At 38.5% G+C, this 19,944-nt stretch overlaps 1 protein-coding gene across 1 annotated transcript; it reads right to left on the bottom strand.

Moving 5' to 3' along the window:
- Window positions 1-152: 152 nt before the first annotated feature.
- Window positions 153-18,616, bottom strand: XG (Xg glycoprotein (Xg blood group)). The gene is made up of 9 exons (XM_032679236.1): window positions 18,556-18,616; window positions 8,199-8,240; window positions 7,828-7,884; window positions 4,186-4,221; window positions 2,774-2,839; window positions 2,104-2,160; window positions 1,424-1,462; window positions 1,025-1,144; window positions 153-585 (listed from the first exon to the last, which is right to left on the bottom strand). The coding sequence occupies exons 1-9, from the start codon at window positions 18,614-18,616 to the stop codon at window positions 569-571; spliced, it is 495 nt and encodes a 164-aa protein (XP_032535127.1). The 3' UTR covers window positions 153-568.
- Between the last annotated feature and the right edge of the window lie 1,328 nt (window positions 18,617-19,944).

The following is a 19,944-nucleotide window of genomic DNA, read 5'->3' as shown; positions in this document are numbered from 1 at the left end:
AAGAATGAATTTTCTACCTATACTTCCTTTCACTTTGCTAAAATTCAGACATAAATACAAAGTAAAGGCAGTAAAATTTTTAATCCTTTAGACAACTATAAGTTTTCCTTAAATATTATAAATATTACAGAAATATACTGAAGAAACCCAACATGCATGAATGAAAATGGCAAACTCCTTTTTCCTATTCTATCAGAGGGATTGTGTTTTGGGTAATTTTGAAAAGAGAAAAAGAAATTTGTTCGATGACTCAAATGCTGACAAACCCAAAACTTTCCGTTTTTAGCTTATAATGCACTTGATTTCTTTATTGTTTAAAATAATTTCTAAGTCAAAATCCATATCCAACCTTTATAAATGCACATCAGATAGTGCAATACAATCCCTCGATGTTTTAAGCATATCTTTGATGACATGAAGCTCAAGGCACAAAAGTGACATCAAGTTAGAGAGAGCAGTCTCGACAAAACATTCATTAGAAGAAGATTTTTTTTTTGTCAGAACAGCACAGTAGAATGTCACCAACCAAAGGAGCCTGTGATCAGAGGGCAACTCTTCCTTCAGTGGTTTACACTGCAGCCCCACCTGAAAAATTAAGATTGAACATTCAGTATTTCCACTGTGGATGCTCTTTGCCAGCTTTTCAGAGTATTTTTTGCTTGAGACAACAAGTAGAACCTTGTATCCCCGGAGACACATGGACAGCCTTCCCCATTTGTCTCACTCCCCGTTTCTAGAGGGCTGTGGGATCACTGACCTGATACTTTAGTCACATTCTGGCCATAGAAACGGAGGGAAAATGAGCGACTTTAGGGACCCTGAGGGCACAAACAGCCTTCACAGCCCTGACCAGCCTCTTCCAGGGTGTCCAGGGCTATATTACAGCTGGATTTCCCCTATGTAACCCTGCCCAAGCCTTCCCACAGTGCCTTTATTCCTGCCCTGTTTCTGCCCCCACTCAAATTGTTTATCAAATTCCCATCTACTTTAGAACTAAATCAGTGGGAAACTGATTTGGTCTTACCACGTGGTTTGAAACAAAGTCTCTTATTCTTGTAAGCAGAGTAGGCTGCTATCGATCCAACAACCAATATTACAAAGGCAGAAATTACAGGCGATGTAACTCCAGCTATTAATCCTGAATCTGTGGAACAAGAAAGGTTTGGCTTTTATTTCAGAGGTATTGAAATAGTTTGACTTAAGCATATTGTCTGCTAAAGTATGCTTTTACCAAACTGTGAGAACTGTTTGGTGAAAAAATAGAATTAAGCAGATGAATAGAAATTATGTTACATTACAGCTGGTGTGAAAATGTTGTCTTAAAGCCTAATTTAGTATATATGCTACTTTTATAAGGCTAACATTGTTTTTCTATATCATGATGAACAGAAATAAATTGTAGAATAAATGATTTACTCTATACCTGTGTTTCCTCCATGATTGAAATGATGCTCCTCTTCTCCTGGAATAGAGGGTGAAGTTTCATCAAAGAAATGTTTGTCAACTTGTTTTGAGAACTCAGCCTTTTGCTCAGCAAAGTATGATTTTGTATAAGAGGGCAAAAGGTGCAGCTTGACAGGATCGCAAGAGAGGAGCTCCCCTTCTGGTCCTCACTGACAGCTGTGCTGACTGGAGGAGTAACTTCATCCTCCTGGCACTTCATTTTTGGAGAAGAATATTATCATCTAATAGAAGTGTTATACCTAGCAGTCTGCATCAAACTGATTTCACAGGGAATGGGAGGCCAGTATGCTCTGGCTATTCTGTGCTGCCAGACAATCAGATGACTTATCTGTAATTTAAGTCAAGATCTGGTGCATCTGCTTTCAGTTCTGGGCAGAAACCCCTTGCTTTGGGACTGTCCTAGATGAATTCAAAGGGATAAATCCGGCAGGGTTCTGGCATGTGCCAGAATGCTACAAAATGTTTAGGAATATGTTTCAAGTTTTAGCTTCAGGCTCATAACCATGTTTTTTGGTGAAGAATAGCTAATCTAAATAAAAATGTCCCTCAGAGACAAACAGATTACCACTAAAGCAAAACCAAACAGCTCTGATTTACAAGTGTTAGGAAGAAGATGCAAGGGGAATTGGGAAATGCTACCTGTTATTACCGGTGGTAAAGGCTTCCCATCAAGGAGATCTGAGTCATCAAAACCTCCTGCAAGATGAAGATTAGGATTCTGGTTGCAAAATTATCCAATCAGTGTAACCCCTCCAGTTCCCTTGTCCAGAAGGACATGTCCATGGCTCACCACCACAGTCATACTAGAAGTAAATACAGGATACATGGTGGTAGCCAGGATAGATGTGCCGATTTCATTTTATTTAAGTGGATGTCCGGGATCGCACTCAAAATAATACAGGTTTACATCCCTCTCCTCAGTCCCACTACCTGGATGCCCCAGAGCCATCTCAGATGTACATCTCAGTACAGATTTGAACACAGACTTATCCACGTCCTGTGGCTGGATGTCAAATTTGAACCATCTCATAGTGCAGTGTATACACGCCCAAAACAAAAAAGTAAACAAAGTGTTAGTCTCATGCCACTTAGGAGCCAGTATCTCACATTTTGGGCAGACAGAAAATCTTTATGCTACCAACACTAAAGCTCAGAAAATCTTTCCAAAGACTGGAACAGTCATTAAAAAGGGAGATGATGGGAAAGGATGATAAAAGCTATTAATAAAGAAATAAGAGAGTAAAGTCTTAAAAATATCTGCTCTGAACAGTTCATCGGGCTAGATTTTCTTAGGAGAAAATATTCTTACCAGAATTACTATAACTTCCTGGTCGTGGTGGAAGAGGTGGGTATAGAGGTTTTCTTGAGATGTCACCTATTGATAATTAATATTGTTAGATGGTTGAATGGGCAAAACTGGGAGCTTTAAATAAAAAGTATGATAATTTGAGATTTTCTACCTATTTTTAATTTGTCCTCCAGCGAATTAAGAAAAGGACCTTGTCACTAGTTAAAACTACTTAAGCATTATATCAACAAATAGCTAGCTACTAAAACTGATTTGGGAGCGAACGGGGAATGTTTTCTAAATTAAAACATGAGAAGAATTCATGAAAATGTTGAAGGAAAATATTTAATGTATTTCTGGCAAGTGGTAATGCTGTTTAATGCCGACAGCTCGGAGATACAATGTGTCAGTTGAGTGTCAGTGGTTCAGTTTTGCAGAGCTGACAAAGAAGCTGGTGTTCCAGGCTGGGCCAGAGGCAACAGGTCATGTATGTGCCATCAGCAGGTATTAATAAAATCTGCAGATTAGTTTCATCTAACAGATGCTGAATTTATCTAATGCATGATGAAATTTCTGCTCTTGAACTGTGCAAAATGAACTCAGACTTCAGCTTCACTTTTTTTTAGGACTTTGTGCTAGCATTTGCCATAGCATTGGAAAGAGATGCATTGGCTAGAGCAGGAGATCTGACTCATAGCAGTTTCCAAACTGCACATACAGTGCTGGAGTAGCAAGAGCTCTCTCAGGTCAAAACCTGCAAAATTTAATGTCCAGGGCTGTTGCTCTGCGTATGTAGAGTACATCCTCTCTTGCAATTCTTTCTTCAACCAGTTCAGTCACATATTTAACTGTTCTCATAGCCAGACAGAGAATTTAGCTCTGACTAAATCAAAATTAGGTCACAGAAATAAATAGAACTTTCTCTCCCCCTCCTTAAATCTTTCTTTCACCTTCCAAACATGCCAGATGTCCTTTCACCATGTTTTCTCTTGCCTAGCTGCTAAATAGTAAGCTTCTGTTTCTAAGTAGCATTAAGGTTCGGATTCAGCAAATTATTTAGATCAGTGTTAAACTTCTTGTGAGTATAGCCTACAGCCAATGGATTTTAGGTAGAGTCTTAAAACTTTGCTGAATCAGACTTCATCCAATGAATTATATTCAATGGAAGAAGGGACTTGCTCTGTTTCAGCTCTCTGTGTAATGAACTAAGACTCACTATGGCACAAAAGCAGAAAACTACCAATCCCATTTTTCATTTCTATTGTGTTCCTGCACTTATTCAGCCTTCTCTAAGGATAAGAAGACATATTCCATGTCACATTACCATAGCTCCTCCCGCAGTATTGCATTCTCTTTTCACAAATTAGGCAGAGTTGAGAAAAAGACTAAAAAAAATGCCAACGTTATATCTGAGGAAAGAAGAGAGTACTCACCCCCACCAAGAGCATCTCCTAAATGTAGATCATTGTCTAAAAATGAATAGGAGGAAGATGCAGAAAAGTGAGTTAGACACAACTCTTGTGGGAAGTGAAATGTTAGTTTTAATATAACATGTACAACTGAATGTTTGACAAGCATCTTTTTCAGGTTAGTCCCACAAACTTACCTAAGCTATTACACTTTTCTTTAAAATTCTAATAGAATCTAGTAGTTTCCTGCACATTAATTGACAAATGATACAGTATTTTCTACTCAAAATATGAAGGGTTTTTTTCTGCTGTAAATTATGTCAAAATAAATCTTATAGTTGACTCAAGATCAATACCTCTAATATATCTGCAAGTACATAAATAAAATTTGCTATGTTAACATAATAAACCTATTTTTTAAATATGTTGTGCTGTATCTCTTTTTTAAATATGCTAAATTGTCAACACCTATGTCTGTGGTTAAAACTCGTATATGTATGTTTGGCTTAAGTGTAATTTATTGAACTGCAAAAACTGAATACCCATTTCAAGAACAAATACTAGGAAGAAATAAACCTACTTGGAGAGAGAGATTGAATCAACTAATCTATGTGAGGGTCAAGGTGACATAAAAATTTTGCTTCAGGCAATCCAATGCACCTGTCTGAGGTTGGGTGATAGCCTAGTTTTTCTTTGCCTGAGCTAGAAATGTTTTAAAATAGACTTAAATGTCTGCATGTGCATGTTACACAGAAAATCAACAGGCTACAACCATTGCCCCAGCATTGTACACTTGTCTTGCTGTACCTGGGATGGAATTTTCCATCCAATAAACAACTTGTCTATGAGCTGCAGATGCAAAAAGAGGAACTCTGTTTCCAACATATGGATGTGGATATGAGTGTGTGGGTGATATTTTAAGGTGTATATGGAATGATGGCGAGTTCTGAGAGAAATACATTAGATGGATGCCATAACTCCAAGAATCCCTTTCTTTACACTTAGATGTGGAGTGCTACAATAAATCAGAAGAAATGGGACAGCAAAACCTACCTAAATTTTGACACCAGTGCTTATTGCCACAGACAATTCGATAGATTCTCAATTAAATAAATATCTTTTTCATTATTATTGTGTTAGAATTCCCAAATCACCACACAGAAATCTGCCTTCTTGTGTTCTTTATATCCAGCAGGAGTGAGAAGCTGCTTTTGCACAATATCTAATTATCTAGTCTCATTTGTGTGGCAACTCAGAAATGCTTTGGTGTCACCAGGCAATCTGGCAGGAAAGTGATCAAATTCATTCTACATAATCTGGTTTGTTCTTGTCAGGTGTTGATCCTCCCTGTGTCTGGCCAGAAGAGAGTTGCATTTCAAAAATACCTTTACCTGTCAAATGGTCACACTGAGAGAAGGAATAAATTGAAAACTGGATTCAATTTATTATTGATATGAAGAATTCATGTAAAATTCAGGGTTCTGTTCTGGAGGGTTCATGCAGAGATTTGTTGCATAAATGCTAAGGGTGATCTGAATGAAATACAAATGGAAATGCACGTGTCTGTAGGGACCATAAAAATCAGCAGTGTTAAAAGAAGAGACAATAAAGGTCACTATTCCCTCCGTAAAACTGAGGAATATGTTGTTTCTGTCAAAACCAGCTGGCCTATGTTCCGATAAGATGACAGCACAGATGACTTGTCAGCAGACGAAAAGCAGAAAGAATTTCTACACCAAAGGTTGCAGCATATCACTACTTTTCCTGATCATCCATCCAGAAAATAAGACTTGGACATAGTCTGTGTATTCCAAACAAGCAAAACCAGATAGTGGGCAGCAAGCTGGCATAGGGTTCAGAGACAATGAAGTAAGAAATATTATGAGGCAAAAGAACCTCTCCATAATACCTGATTTCTCCTAAAGGATATAAAAGATCTGTACATAAACTAGCTCATCATTCCTGATCATGAAGAACCACAGAGACGGGATAAGAGCTCAATAGCTAGCATACCTTGTCCCATATTGCACATGATGCTCACCAGACCACCTAAGCACATACACCTCGGTGCTCATGAGCACATGGGTTTGAGGATATGGCTTAATTAAATCAAATGCAGGATGAATGCGAGCGGGTACAATCAAGTTATTTTGAGATTTTGTAAATAAACATTACCTTCTGTTAAATTTTGTGATGAATTTTGTTGCACTAGGAAAGTACCTACAGGAGAGCTTCAGCTCAGGCAGAGATGTGTGGGATGCCCAGAGGACATGGCCTGTGTAGTAATTGGCCTCAACTGACCAAAAATCTCAGCCAGCCTCACCTCTCAATGGTATTGACTGAACGAGACATAGAGGTAATGCTGACATTAAGATGAAGCATTAGGTAGATGCTGAAACATACTATTGTTTCATCTTTCTGCACTTTCCAAATCCAATAATTGATTTTTAACGCTGTGGGCTTGGGATTTTTAAAACTCTCTGCAATCCTCTTCAGTGCTGAATGGTCTGTAAAATGTGGAGTTCTTCATTCTCAAGAATTAGTGCAGTGGATTCAAATCATTTGGCAGTCATATCTCAAACAGATTTCTGAGTCCCTAAAAATCAAATTCATTTCACCTGACTGAGGCAGCTTCAGTGCAGATATTGGAATTCCTAAGCTACCTTTAAATGTGACCAAGGACAGAGTATTTTAGGCACAATTCAAGTAACTTACTTGAAATGTTCACATTAGGATGAGATCAAATCCACAATTGTGCAGTATTTTAAAATAGACAGAGACTTCTAATCTAGGCCAAACACAGATTTTCTTGGCCAAATGAAGTGGGAAGGAAGAATGTAACCACTAAAGGATCCAGTAGCTACCACATTCACAAAATGCTGCCCCTGTTTGTTCAAAGAGGAAGCCCTTTGTTGTGTGGAAAATATAACTGCTTTCGTGTATCGCAAGTCTTACTGCACTGTTTATCCAGAAAAAGACCTAAAGTTGTTGTGTGGGCTAATGTTATCCAGCATTTTCCAATTCAAATATTTTGTTTGATAGACAGAAATTTATTTCAGTGTTGTTTAGGTGAAAAAGCTCTATGTTATTATAACTTGTTCCATAAAAAATATGTTTTTTTCAGCATTAACATTGGAATTTATTGTTTGGCATTCTCAGGACTACAGCTAAAACCTTTTGGTTCTCTCCACCGTCTAGAGCCCTTTTTCCTTTATGAAACAGGTTTTGTAGCAACCAGTACTAGATAATATGAAGTAAATACATGGTGAGAAGAAAGAACACCTAATTTCCTTCTGATTCTTTTCCAAGTCTGTTATCAAGCATCATGAATAATTATGCAAAAAGAAAAAAGAATGGGAAAAAAGTAGAAGATCAGTTATCCATTTTTAGCAACAGTTACCCATTGTTATACTCCTCAGGGAGTTCAATACAGTCTGGAAAAGCGTGAAGAAGATTTTCAGGAAATAAAATATCACTGGCCAGTTTGGCTGTAAAGTCTTATTGGAAGTGGTAAAGACTTGTAAATGGTAACTGTCAAAAAACCACTTACTTTACATAAAGAAGACAGCTATTACTTAAATAATCTCAGTAGCAAAAATTATCAAGAATCTCACGAGACAGTTTCTTACATATACAAAATCAGCTTTATGACCCATTATTACTCACTCAGCACAGGCCTTGTGGGTCTTCTGATCACTGTAGGCTTCCTTGTAATTATGTCATCTGGTGGACACAATGACACGCCAATAAACAATAAGCTTCAACTTAACAAGAGCAGATATCTGCAAATCTAGACAGCTGTTTATCACAGTAGAAGCTAAAAATGAAGGGATGTGTTTTCAAAGCCATTATTTGTTTGTTTGTTTTAAAGAAGTCTTTAATTTTATGACAGAAACATTGAAATCTAGCATTTTCTAGTTCTGTATCTCTTTAACTTAAGTGGTAGCCACTTCATATTCCATTCCTCAAGGAAAAAGACTTAAGATTTATTATGGGTGTAAATGCCATAGTAAAATAAGGATGTGAGATTTACATACCTGGGTGATCAAGGGCATCAGCTAAATCAAAATCGCCTTGACCTATAAGGAATGTGACAAAAAAAAAGACACTAAGTCAGTGGACAGGTTTCCATGACCTCCAGACCTGAGGGCTCTGTACAGAGCCAGAACACCAGTAAGAGGCAAAAAACCCCCCCATCCAAACTGGAGCAGGCACAGAACAAGCTGTCAGCTGTCATCCCCGTGCTGTGCAGTCCTGAATGACTGTGAGAGATGGGCTCATTTAATTCAAAGAAGCTATTTGTTCAGGTAGTGCAAGGAGAAGCTGCTCTCTCATGTTATCTATATTCATCTGCTGTGCAAACATGCCTTTGAAAAACACAGGTTGCCTGTTATAGGGCACAGGACTATTGCCAGGAGACAGCTGAAAATAGCATTCAGTGTGGTACTTGCAAACCAAAATCATTAGGTGAGAATTTTTAATATCTTCATTATTATTTTACTAGCACAGCTTCAGAGAGCAGCTTTACTGGCAAACCTGTGATCACTTGTAACACAAATCAACTTTCTTTTTTTAATTCTTCCTGTAACATGGGCCAGAAGCAAAAGATACTAAGATGTGTTTACTTAATTTAGTTTCCCTGTACGTTAAAAAGTCTGAGAAGTGAGAAAAAAAAATCCTTCCTGTTCTGTGTTAGGTGACCATAATGTCTTTAAGTGTCACAGCAGGGCAATTAGCACCCTGACTTTTGAAATTAGCAGGTAAATAAAACTGGAAAATGTTTAAAATATATAAACTGAAGCAGACAACTTTGAACAGAACACACATAGTTATTCCTGTGAGTTTTACTTTCAACTCTACAATCTGCCACTTTCCTTTTAATACACAGTGTTCATGAAACACCTCTTTGCAGAATATGAATCCATTCGTTTTCATCCAGGCTGAAACTGCATCATCCTTGTGTTTGCATTCCAAATACAAGATCAGCTGGCACAAACTGACAAAAAGTCTTGATATGTCATGACTTCCCTAAACAGAGAAGTATTACTGTGCTCTATCGAGTAAGCCTCAAGATGCTCTTGTTCTGCATCTGTTTATTTTCCCATCTAAAAAGCTTAATACCAAACTCTTCATTGAAGTGTTTTTCTTGATAAGTCTTGAACACTTCACAGCAAGAAAGGCATTGTTGTTCAAGTGGGGAAACTGAGCAACAGAGAGAGGCTGTCAGAGGTTCTTCAGCACAACTGTGCTCTGGCTTCAGCTCAGCTCCCTGATCTTGACAGGTGCTGTACATCTTCATGGCATTCTTTTCATTAATCACTGTTCCTGAATAATAGCTCTTGCTGTGTCAAAGAGCTCCCAGAAAGATTAATTATCAGTGGTGAAACACTGTGTGATCCTCAAATAACAGTCAGAACAGGAGGATAAAGTAGAAATGTTTTGATTCCCGTGATGATTTTAATGCGAATCTGTGAACTTAATTATAGCTGGGGTCTGACAGAAGAGATAAAGCAAGGTTGGAATGCAAAGTAGCAAATGGCTTCTAAAGCAAATCTGTCCCTACAAAATATTATGAGGAACCCATGTTTGGTAAGCAAAAATAGGTAACAGCATAAGGCTTTCCCACTAATATTATTAGAGTAGCATTTTATCTCTTATAATTTGATCTGTTCTCAGTGTGTCACCTTATCCTGCCACCTCTCCTTCCGGTGCCCTGGCCACTAACCTTGCCGAGTCCAGTAACCATTGGATGGGGTCTTTAGGTGGATAATATTAATGGAATTTATAGAATGATTTGGGTTGGAAAGCACCTTAAAGACCATCTGGTTCCAACTCTCCCTGCCATGGGCAGGGACAACTCCCATCAGACCACGTTGCTCAGGGGCCCATCCAACCTTCCAGGGATGGGGCATCACATGGGGCAACATGTTCTGGCACATCATGACCCCTACAGTAAAAAAAAAAAAAGTGTTCCTAACATCTAATTCAAACCTACTCTCTTTCAGTTTAAAGCCACTACTAAAGCTATATTCTAAGACACTGACAGATTGTTTTTTAAGTATGAACCCATTAAATATATAAATACATAAAATAGATAAGTTGCTTCATCAGAATATATTCCCTGCCAGAGCCCTGAGTGCACCACTAGCTTTTGCTGGCCCTGAGTCGCTGTCCATGGGCTGTCACACCATGCTGCTCCCCAGCCATGGAACCATGTGATCTTCATGCAGGCCACTACCAGTAGGCTGATATCCTGGCATTGCCTTGACTTATATGGTCAAATTATATGTTTATGAAGCATTTCTTCAGTGCCAGGAGTATAAGCAATTTAAATTTGACTGTCCTTTGATTTTGTCCTCTGGTTAAATCCTCACTTGATCAACATCCTAAGTGCTGGAGGAGGCTGTCTGACCTGAGCCCCACTGCCACAGGATGCTGTTGTCAGGGCATGTTGGACTGACATTTCATGTTGGACTGGGCCATCAGAAATAATTTTGTAACACTGAATAGCTGTTGGCAAAACCAGCTTCTTTACAGATCCTGATGTGCAGGAACTAACAATATGGAAAGCAATTACTGAGGTCCTAATGTTGCAAAGAGAATGTGACAAAATCATCTCATGAAGGAAGACTGGAAAACTTCAGTTACCATATTTCTTTGAAATTAGAAAAAAATAAAAATAGGAGGTGGAATCTAATAAGAACTCAAGCAAGATGATGTAGATGCTTTCAACTGCTTGAGAAGCAAAGCAAAACAACAGACTGAAACAGTTACTAACATCTACCCTTCTACTGGACGACAACAACATTTCCCTCACCTATTGTATGTCTGTTCTGTCATCAAAAACCTGGGAAAAGGCAAAAAGAGTTGTCTTGAGACTGCAAGGGAGAAATAGAAGAAAGCTACATCAATTTTAAGAAGAGAAATTTTTCAGATTGATATTTTAAAAATTATTTCTGACAATAAATCTAGCAATAAAAAGAAACAGACAGAATGACTGCTTGGGAGGAAGACAGGAATCCACACTGAAATCTCTTTAGCTGTGTAAATATAAACCTTGACAGATGGGCAGTTTGTATGTGGACATCTGTGCAGCATTACAAGTGATATTGCAATAAACCAAAAGATTGCTTAGACTTTCATCCCAACTTCCTCTGATAATAGGATCAAATGACCACAAGGACTAGGACTTTGTGGAGCAGAATTTTAAATGCTCATTACTACTTCTCAGACTGTACCTAGACATTTTAAGAATCTAATTTTGGAGGATAACAGGTGGTTAAATAGCTGAACAGCCCAGACTTCATTCACAAAAGGGTGCATCTAAAAACAAAACCACATTAGAGACTCAGAATATTTAGCTCAATAAGAACTGCAGTCACTTCAGAGAACTTTGAAGATAAATGACAAGGAAAATAAATTACTGAAGCTTCTCCACAGAATAAACAGACTGAAAAAAATTCATTTTCCACATATAAAAATGACCCTTTTTTTTTGGATCAGCTTCCATAATAGAAACAGCTAGAAATATACTCATGAAAATGAGAATGAAAGGCATTTTAGTGGGGTGAAAACAGCTTTGTGCCTTTGGGGTTTTTATTTGATTGGGGCTTTTGTATATGCTTCTTGCTGTTTGTTTTGTTGGTTGAAAAAAGTTATGAGACCTGAATAGTTATGAAGATATTTAGCTATGCAGGTGGTAACAGAGTTATTTCTGTTATTACTACTTTGGGCTAGTATGCTATTTCTTGGCATAACTTCTAACCTTTCTTCTGGGAGTATCCATGTTTTGACAAAGAAATAAAATTACTGTAATACTGGTTTTTATTGGGTGGTCCTCGATGATTCATAACAGAGAATCTGAAAAAAATGCTTATAAGCATTGCCTAACACCGCAAAACAGTCGTTATCTGCAAATGAGAAAATGTAAAGCTAAGAAGGCAAGCCTTCCAGATGGATATATGGATTGTACTGAGAAAGGACCTATTTTAATTATGTTTACGGTAGCTGCTCAAACACAATGAACTATAATAACAGCAGGACTTTTGCTAGCACTGACAATTTTATTTGGGATGTAACTCCCTCATTCCCACCCAGTGCCATTTACTGTGCCAGTAAAAAAATGAAGTGTAGACCCAACCTAACCTTTGTAATATCATATGTGGAAGGCTGGTGATATGGAGACTGTTATGGTTGCTGTTTGCCACAGAGATACTAAGACAGTTTTATCTCCCCTGAATATAAGACACATTCTGCTGAAGCACCGTGGAGCTGAGGTCACCTTACCCTGCCAAGGCAGTCAGTCCCCTGCAAAGTCCTCAGGCACATGTGCATTCAATGTTCGCAAGCTTTGGCCCGTATTAGTTTTCTGAAAATGTGACACAAATATCCAGTAGCTAAAATGCAGACAGGAGTGTCTTTTGTCTCTGATTTAATTTGTTACCTAAATGTTAGATGGATCCATCACCCTTTAACTATGTAGCTGTTTGATCACAAGGGTCTGAGGTCCCACAGCTTTTAAGGAGGATTTACGAGGAACAAGGCTGGATTCTGCAGGTGAGTGTTACCAGTCCATCATTACGACTGTGGTCAGAAGTTTTCTGACAGAAAGCTACCATGACATCACTCTGCAATTTCTAATTTCCCTAAGTAGGCTCAGTCCTGCACTGAATCCATACAAGCACAGCTTGTGGTCCTTAAAATGATGCATATTTAAATAAGACAGCATGAATATTGCTAAGTGAGAATCCGGTTATGTGACAAATGAAATTAACTTTTCAGGCTTTTAATATGCACAGTGTAGTATTAAAAATGAAGCTAAGATCCATGAGAAAATGTATTTTTATGTGTTTATACATACATCTCAAATGCATAGATGCATATGTGTGTTAGATAAATTTGTTATTAATATTATTAAATTATTATGATTAAATTAATTGGTTTTTAGTGCATTACTAGCAGTCATATGATTGGTATGGTATTACCTGTGTTACAAATAAATTAGAAGCAACTAACTTCAAATTGTGAGCTAGATAGAAAGGGAAAAAAGGCTTATTTTACAGTATTTAAAGACATGAACAAGTATGATTTCTTCAGTGTAATTAAATAAGAATTGTTTTGTGAATACAATGAGCTTAAAACATTATGAAGCTGGCAGAGACTGGGGAAGAAGTGAATGACTCAAAAAATGAGAACAAAAATTTTCTAAAAGGGAACAATATGTTACCAAAATCACCCATGAGACACATTTTATGTACTTTTTAGCTAAAATAGTAAGTTATTCTTTGCACAGACCATTTCTGATTATAATAAAATCATGAGACCTATTTCCTCTGTAATGAGAAAATGGGATGGATTTTCCCATGCATATGATTCAGAACACACCCTTTTATTGATCCAACTTTATTCAGGAAGCAATTATGTTTGTTTAAAGGAAATTACTCATTTAAGAAAAGTTTTGAGAGAACATTAAAGTTTACACCCCAGAGTGGACACTGTGGACAAAATCTCAATTAGCAGGAACTATTTCTTTCATGTAATACCCTCATGATCCATATTTCCTGATGAGGTTACTGTAGCTTGTTTTTCCTTCATGACCCTTTAGTTTCATAAACAATGACTGCCATTACAACTCCTCGATGCTGGGGTGGAAAATGAGTATGCTTTAAAATCTATAATTAAGACCTAAGATCCAGTATATAGACCACAACATGTGGCCTGATTATTGGCTTCATGTTTTTAGCTAGGCCACTTCTGGTTGTAGTTTGAATTCAAGGGAAATTAAAAGGACTGTCTCACTTATTCAAACAAGAACACATTTAAATAATTACCAGCAACTTAGATGGGCTAATAAAGCAAGAGTGGCAGCATTGCTTTAGCTCTGTGCAGCATGGTCTCATCAAACACGAAAGAAAATCTAGCTCTATGATATTCACTTTGCTCTGGACATACGAAGTACACTGGTAAAATACATGCAAAATACCTCTAGATCTTCAGCAGGGGTAGCACAGATCTCAATAGTGCTATCCTGTAACTTAACATCAAGTTGAATTTGTTTCAGGAATTCTGTGCCCCCTGAAGTCACAGTAGCCCATCAGCATAAATATCTATATTACTTCCAAAGGGGTTAGTAATATTGCCAAATTGAAGTGGATGATCAGGGTGTTTTATACAGATTCTTTGCTTGTGTGTTTATGATACAAGACAGCAATAAAGCAAGGCCTGTCTCTTCTCTCTTTCATGCCATTAAGAACATGTTTTGCAGAAAAGAATGATTCTGGAAAGATTTGCTGGACATAAGCAAGCAGGTCTGTTCAGCAACAAAGTCTCTACAGAGTAAATGAGAAATACAATTAGGTTCCCTTCTCAGGGCTGAAGAAGCCTCTGCAGAGGCACCACAGTGCACAGAGAAGCCTCTCAGAATAACCCTGGACAGAGGGTGATGGAGCATCAGTTTGTATCTGAATTTCAGAAGCAAGAGACTTGGAAGAGGATCTGACAGCTTACTCTTCCACAGAGAACTGAAATGAAGAGCCTTGTCATGGTCATGCAAAGTGTTGTGAATATCTCGGTTGGATTTATGAACAAAGAGCCAGTTTCTTTCTTTTACCATTGCACTCAGGAAACAAAATGGTCTGTAAGACATTTGTGAATAGAAATATCTGGCTCGCATCTCAACTTCTGCTCCTTGCAGATGGTTGTCTGCAAGATGGAGCTGCAGTTTTGATGCAATATAGATTGTGATCCTGGGGGCTTTGTTGCTGTTAACTCAGGACTGTTCCTGATGTGGAGTGTATGCTCCTGGTTCCTTCACCACTGGTGTTGTAAGACCTGGGATGTAAGGAAGGAGACCTGGGATGTAAGGAAGGACTTTGCTTTAATTTTTCTGCTAATCTTAGTGCCTATTCTGGCCTTTGTTTTCATTTAATATGGAGCATTGCTGCCCTTTAAAAATATATTGCTGTGATTTTACTTCCTACATAAATTCCTCGTGAATTAAAAATCTATTGATGACAGACAAAGCTTATTCAATGGAAGTGGGACTGTTATATTTTCATATTTTCATCCAAACCCTTTCTATCATCTGAGATGGTGTTTGCCTTCATGAGATACCGTGCTACAGATCAGATTTTAGACAGTATTTTCCCATAACATTCATAGACGTCAGCCTGTGGAAATGGAAGGAAGACTAATCAAGACAATCTGAACCTCCCTTCTCTTAAGGGCCTATTTTTATTGATTTCTAATCTTGAAAGAATTCTGACATTTGTTTTTTTAATTACCATCATGGGACGGAAAGGGATTGACAATTGCTGATGCAAATGAGTTAAAATACATACTGAAAACAGGCAGGTTGGGCACTGCTGCCAGGCTTGCAATGTGGCAGCAATGTTTGAAAAGTGAATCTGAGAAGCTGAGTAACTATCCCATTTTTTTTCTCTTCTCAAGCTCTGATGTCACAACAACTCTGCCATTAGTGTTTCAGTTACTGTTTCAACCAGTTCAGAGATGTCAATTTATCTTGCTGCAGTCACACCCTTGAATGATAGCACTGACATGCCTACAGATAATGGCCGTTCTGGTATTGGGAGCAAAATAGTTTTGGACGTCAGCAGGAGAGAATTTGTTGTCTGATACTTTCCTGCCCTCGCTCCCGTGAGCGCTTCAGCATGTGCACAGGGACCTCGCACAGAACGACAGTGAGGACTGGAGCGAGATGGAGTAGTAAGAAAAACAGGACTGTGTTTTTCATCTCTTCTATTCTGCCTCTTAACTCAAGTGAAAACTACATTATTCATAGAACTAAGTCACATAGTGCCTCAAATCCAAAGAGGTCTGTAATTTTCTCCCCATAAAGTACCCAGCTAATTAATCAAGAATACAATTAATTTTGAGTCAAAAACTTTGTAAGCCTTAGCTGAACAGTGGTACGTGGCTTACTGGCTAGCAATAAATGCTATTCCCTTTACCTGTGTAGCATTCCATACCCGATGGAGCAAACTTAAGGCATCTCAGACATCATCAATCTTTTCACCATCCTTGTTACTAAGTAAACACGTGATCTATCAGCTGACCTTAAAGACCATGGATATATAGATTATGTCTATATTGGGAACCTGTGGAGCATTCTGGACAGTCAGGTCTGAGTGAGAGTCTCACCTGCTTTCCAGGTCCATAAAGGAGAGAGCCCTCAGGTTGCACTGCTTCCCCACTGCAGGTGTGCACACAGGTTTATGGTCCAAATAAGACCCACACTATGTTTCCAACAAGTGCATGATCTCAGTTACTGGGGGGCTAGGAACCTAACTTAGTTGTGTCTCAGCACAGCCTAAGTGGGCAATGTAGACACAGCCCAAGGTGGATTACCACATGTCAGACCAGCCTCAGTAACTGATGTGGGATGGACTCCAGTGGAAGGTTTCATTTGGATTGGGGTAAAAGCCATTCAGACAATTAGTTGCTGCAGCTCAACTTACATGGGAGCCTTCATGCAACCTACCTACACTTGGAAATTACAAAAGCCAAAGTAGCTTAAAATGGAAGACTGCACTGAGCATGTAAGTTTCTGAACTGTATCGGGTCTCATTTTCCTTGTGCAATACGGTCCTTCTTTATGCCATGCTTCTGTTGAGATGTGTCCATCAAGGCAATGTAGCCAACTAACTAAAGATAGCCAGACATAAAGGAAGTGCTAAATGAGAAGAAGAATAACGTCATCTGGTCTGACTGTGGTGGCCCAGTAGTTTCTAGAAGTTATCACAGATGGTTACATCTTAGAAAAGAATTAAGCTGCAATATAAAAAGGGGAATAATGCCACAGACATTTCTAACATGAGGACTTAGACCAGCTTTTTAACAGCATGGCCAAGCCTTTCTCATATGTCTTGACTGGGACTGAGAAGTGGTTCCTGTATATGTCCCCTGAAACATGGTGAATACTTTGATGATGAAATTCAGTGTCTGTTGCTATAGATTAAAACAACTAATTTTGCTCATCAAAGTGGATTAAATAGTTTCCAGAGTCATAAGACTGTGCCTAAAGCCCACAGCAACTTTCAGCAATGACTTCTCCCCCAAAGCAGGGCCTGAACAGGCTCTAAATTAAGACATGCATAAATCAAGAATGATTAGGCTGACTACCCTTATAATTAAAATGGTAGAGTATATGGAAATTGGCTTGCTCATGCTCAGATTGTTTGAACAGAAATACTCAACATAAGACAGTCCTCCAGAACAAGAAAATCTGCATGCCAGAGATGAGAGACTGCGTGAATCATCACTGGTCACAACACGCTACATGCAGGCCAGCACAGTCCTACTGCTCTGCTCTTTCTATGCAATGTTACTTGCTGTAGACCTCTAAATAATTTCTCATTTGTTAAAATCAAAATATTGCACTAAGTTAAGGCAAAGTGTTTTCCCTGCTCATCACTGCAAGGTCTCCTAGGGACTCCATTTCAATCAGGGGTGGTGGGAGGATCAGCAGCAGCAGCAGCAGCAATTTTGGAACTAGTGATCAATGATAGATTTCTTCCTGCAGCCAAACACTGCACTACAAGTTTCTGAAGTAATGCTAATACACAAAAAAGAAAAGGTTACAAGTACACCATATGGCAAGTGCACACAAGGATGATCCTATCTGGTTTGACATCAAAAAAGCTGAACAGAATGTTTTGCTAAAAGACCTTGTGTTTGAATATAGTTAAATGACTAAATATGAAAGGGTTCCATTTTCCTGACTGCTATTTGTTCATCAAAAATATGTATATAAAACTTATTCAATTCTTACCTAATCCTGCATGAAAAAATGTATGCTTATGCGCTGAATGCATGGACTAAGGTTAATCAATTATTAATTTATAATTATTTAACCATAAGCACCAATACAAAAGCATGAGAATCTTTAAACTGAATAAGAATTTGTTTTTACAAAAAAAACTGTGTTTCAAGGTATCAATAACCAAGAAAAGCTTTAAAACATGAAGTCAGTATTCTACTAAGGATCTCTTTGCAAACTCTTAAGTGCCTCTGGAAGCTCTCATTTTACCGCTTCCATTTAAAAAGTTTATACTCAAGTCTGAGCTTGTGAATAATTTTATGGGAGTAACATAATAGAGAAAATAAGATATTATAAAGAAGAAACTCCAACTAGCATGGCTATTATGAACAATAATCCAAGAGATATATATCTCTTTAGAAACTGCAGAAGTACTTATGTAAACACTCTTGAATGCTTCTCATGAATTGGTAGCAACAAACAAACAAACAAAAGGCAGTAAGCATTTCCAAATAAACAAACATATTTGTTTTAGGGGTTGGAGTTTAAGGGTTTGATTTTTTTTTTCATTTTTAATAATCATGCTCTAGAAATAAGCCAAGGCAAAGGTCACTTACCTCTTACATAGACTAGAAGGAAGCCAAAGCACAAAAGAAAAATACTTCTGAATTTCTCCATGCTCTTCTATACAGTGCCTTGATTGTACCGCTTGTTTTTTTCCCCAGTGATGATGTTGCAATGGCAGTGCTAAGGTTTGAGGGGCACGCTTAGAATCAGCGTCTCTGCCCAAAGAGGTCTCTCACCATCACATCCAAGCAATGCAGAACAGAGAGAAGTCCCTGAAAACCTGTTTGCGTACGAGACAAGTAACAAAAGCAAACAACCCTGCTAGGGCCAAGCTGTGAGCAGCACCTGAGGTGCGAACTGTGCTCCAAGAAATCTATTTATTACCCAGGCAGGAAGCATGGAGAGCGGGGGAAGCAATGGCAGCACCCAATGAGGAGGGAGCCAGAATGCTCCGAGTCCACCTCCTCCCCGCAGGGGAAAACCAACCTGTTTGACATCCTTGCCTTCAAAGCAGGGTGTGGTGCTGTGAGAGCTCAAGTAGCTTGTAAGAGGAGACCATCTTTCTCTGAAGTGCGCTTGAAAGAATCACTCAGACATACTCTGTCCTCAAAGCACCACTTCCCTGCTTGGTTCTTGGCTGAGCAACAACTACTGATAAAGGCAGTACTGCCAGCGTCTTAACCCCTAACTCAGGCTGCCATGTTAGGGAATTAGAGGCCAAGAATCTGCTTTGCAGAGACTTGGGAATTGGCTAAAGAGGAATGACAAAAAAATCTAATTTTATAAACTTAAAATGTGATGATGGACTACACAACTGAAGCATACTCAGCTCCCCGGTGGATTCTTATCTTCACAAGGTAAAATAAACATTGCTCATCATGATTTTTTCCATTGACCTAGTTTTGTATTTAATTATACATATCCATGCATATTCTACATGGAGAGAGATGTCAGACAGCACCAAATATGATGATACAAAGCTTTGTAAAATGAACAAAATTCATGCATCTATCTGTACATGGACATACTTTAAAATCACTGATGTGATTAAATCCAGTTCTGTTACAGCCTCTCTCTGGCAAATACATATACCAACGCTTCTGTCCTTTGAACTGGATCGCAGCCATCACACAGGTGTTCAGCACCAGCAAGGAGACTGGTGTGCATCCTCTCTTGGGCTGGAGGGTAAGCTGCAGGGGGTTTTGTCAGTGCTGTTTTGTCTAGGGCAGCAAATAGCTCAGGACTCTGTTCCATGAATGGCCAACCTGAACACCTGTGGTGGTGCTGGGTGATTCAGTCTAATGTGGGGCACAGGCTGCCCCCAACTGCATTTCTGTTAACTAGAACATATAACTGAATTCATGCTTTTATGCTAACTACAAAAAACAGATGCAACAACATAAGTTGGACTGATAGAACCTGGTGATACTGGATCTTCA

This window comes from Chiroxiphia lanceolata, chromosome 2, assembly GCF_009829145.1.
Source record: "Chiroxiphia lanceolata isolate bChiLan1 chromosome 2, bChiLan1.pri, whole genome shotgun sequence".
Classification (NCBI taxonomy): domain Eukaryota; kingdom Metazoa; phylum Chordata; class Aves; order Passeriformes; family Pipridae; genus Chiroxiphia; species Chiroxiphia lanceolata.
The sequence above is the reverse complement of the archived record's forward strand: the minus strand, read 5'-3'. Positions and strand labels throughout refer to the sequence as shown.

Excerpts from the sequence above, each read along its gene's own strand:
- XG (XM_032679236.1), bottom strand. The coding sequence starts at position 18,616 with ATGGAGAAATTCAGAAGTATTTTTCTTTTGTGCTTTGGCTTCCTTCTA. Across the intron at positions 8,241-18,555 it reads CCTTCTAGTCTATGTAAGAG|GTCAAGGCGATTTTGATTTA; the intron begins GTAAGTGACCTT and ends CATTCCTTATAG. Across the intron at positions 1,463-2,103 it reads TTTACCACCGGTAATAACAG|GAGAAGAGGAGCATCATTTC; the intron begins GTAGCATTTCCC and ends CCTCTATTCCAG.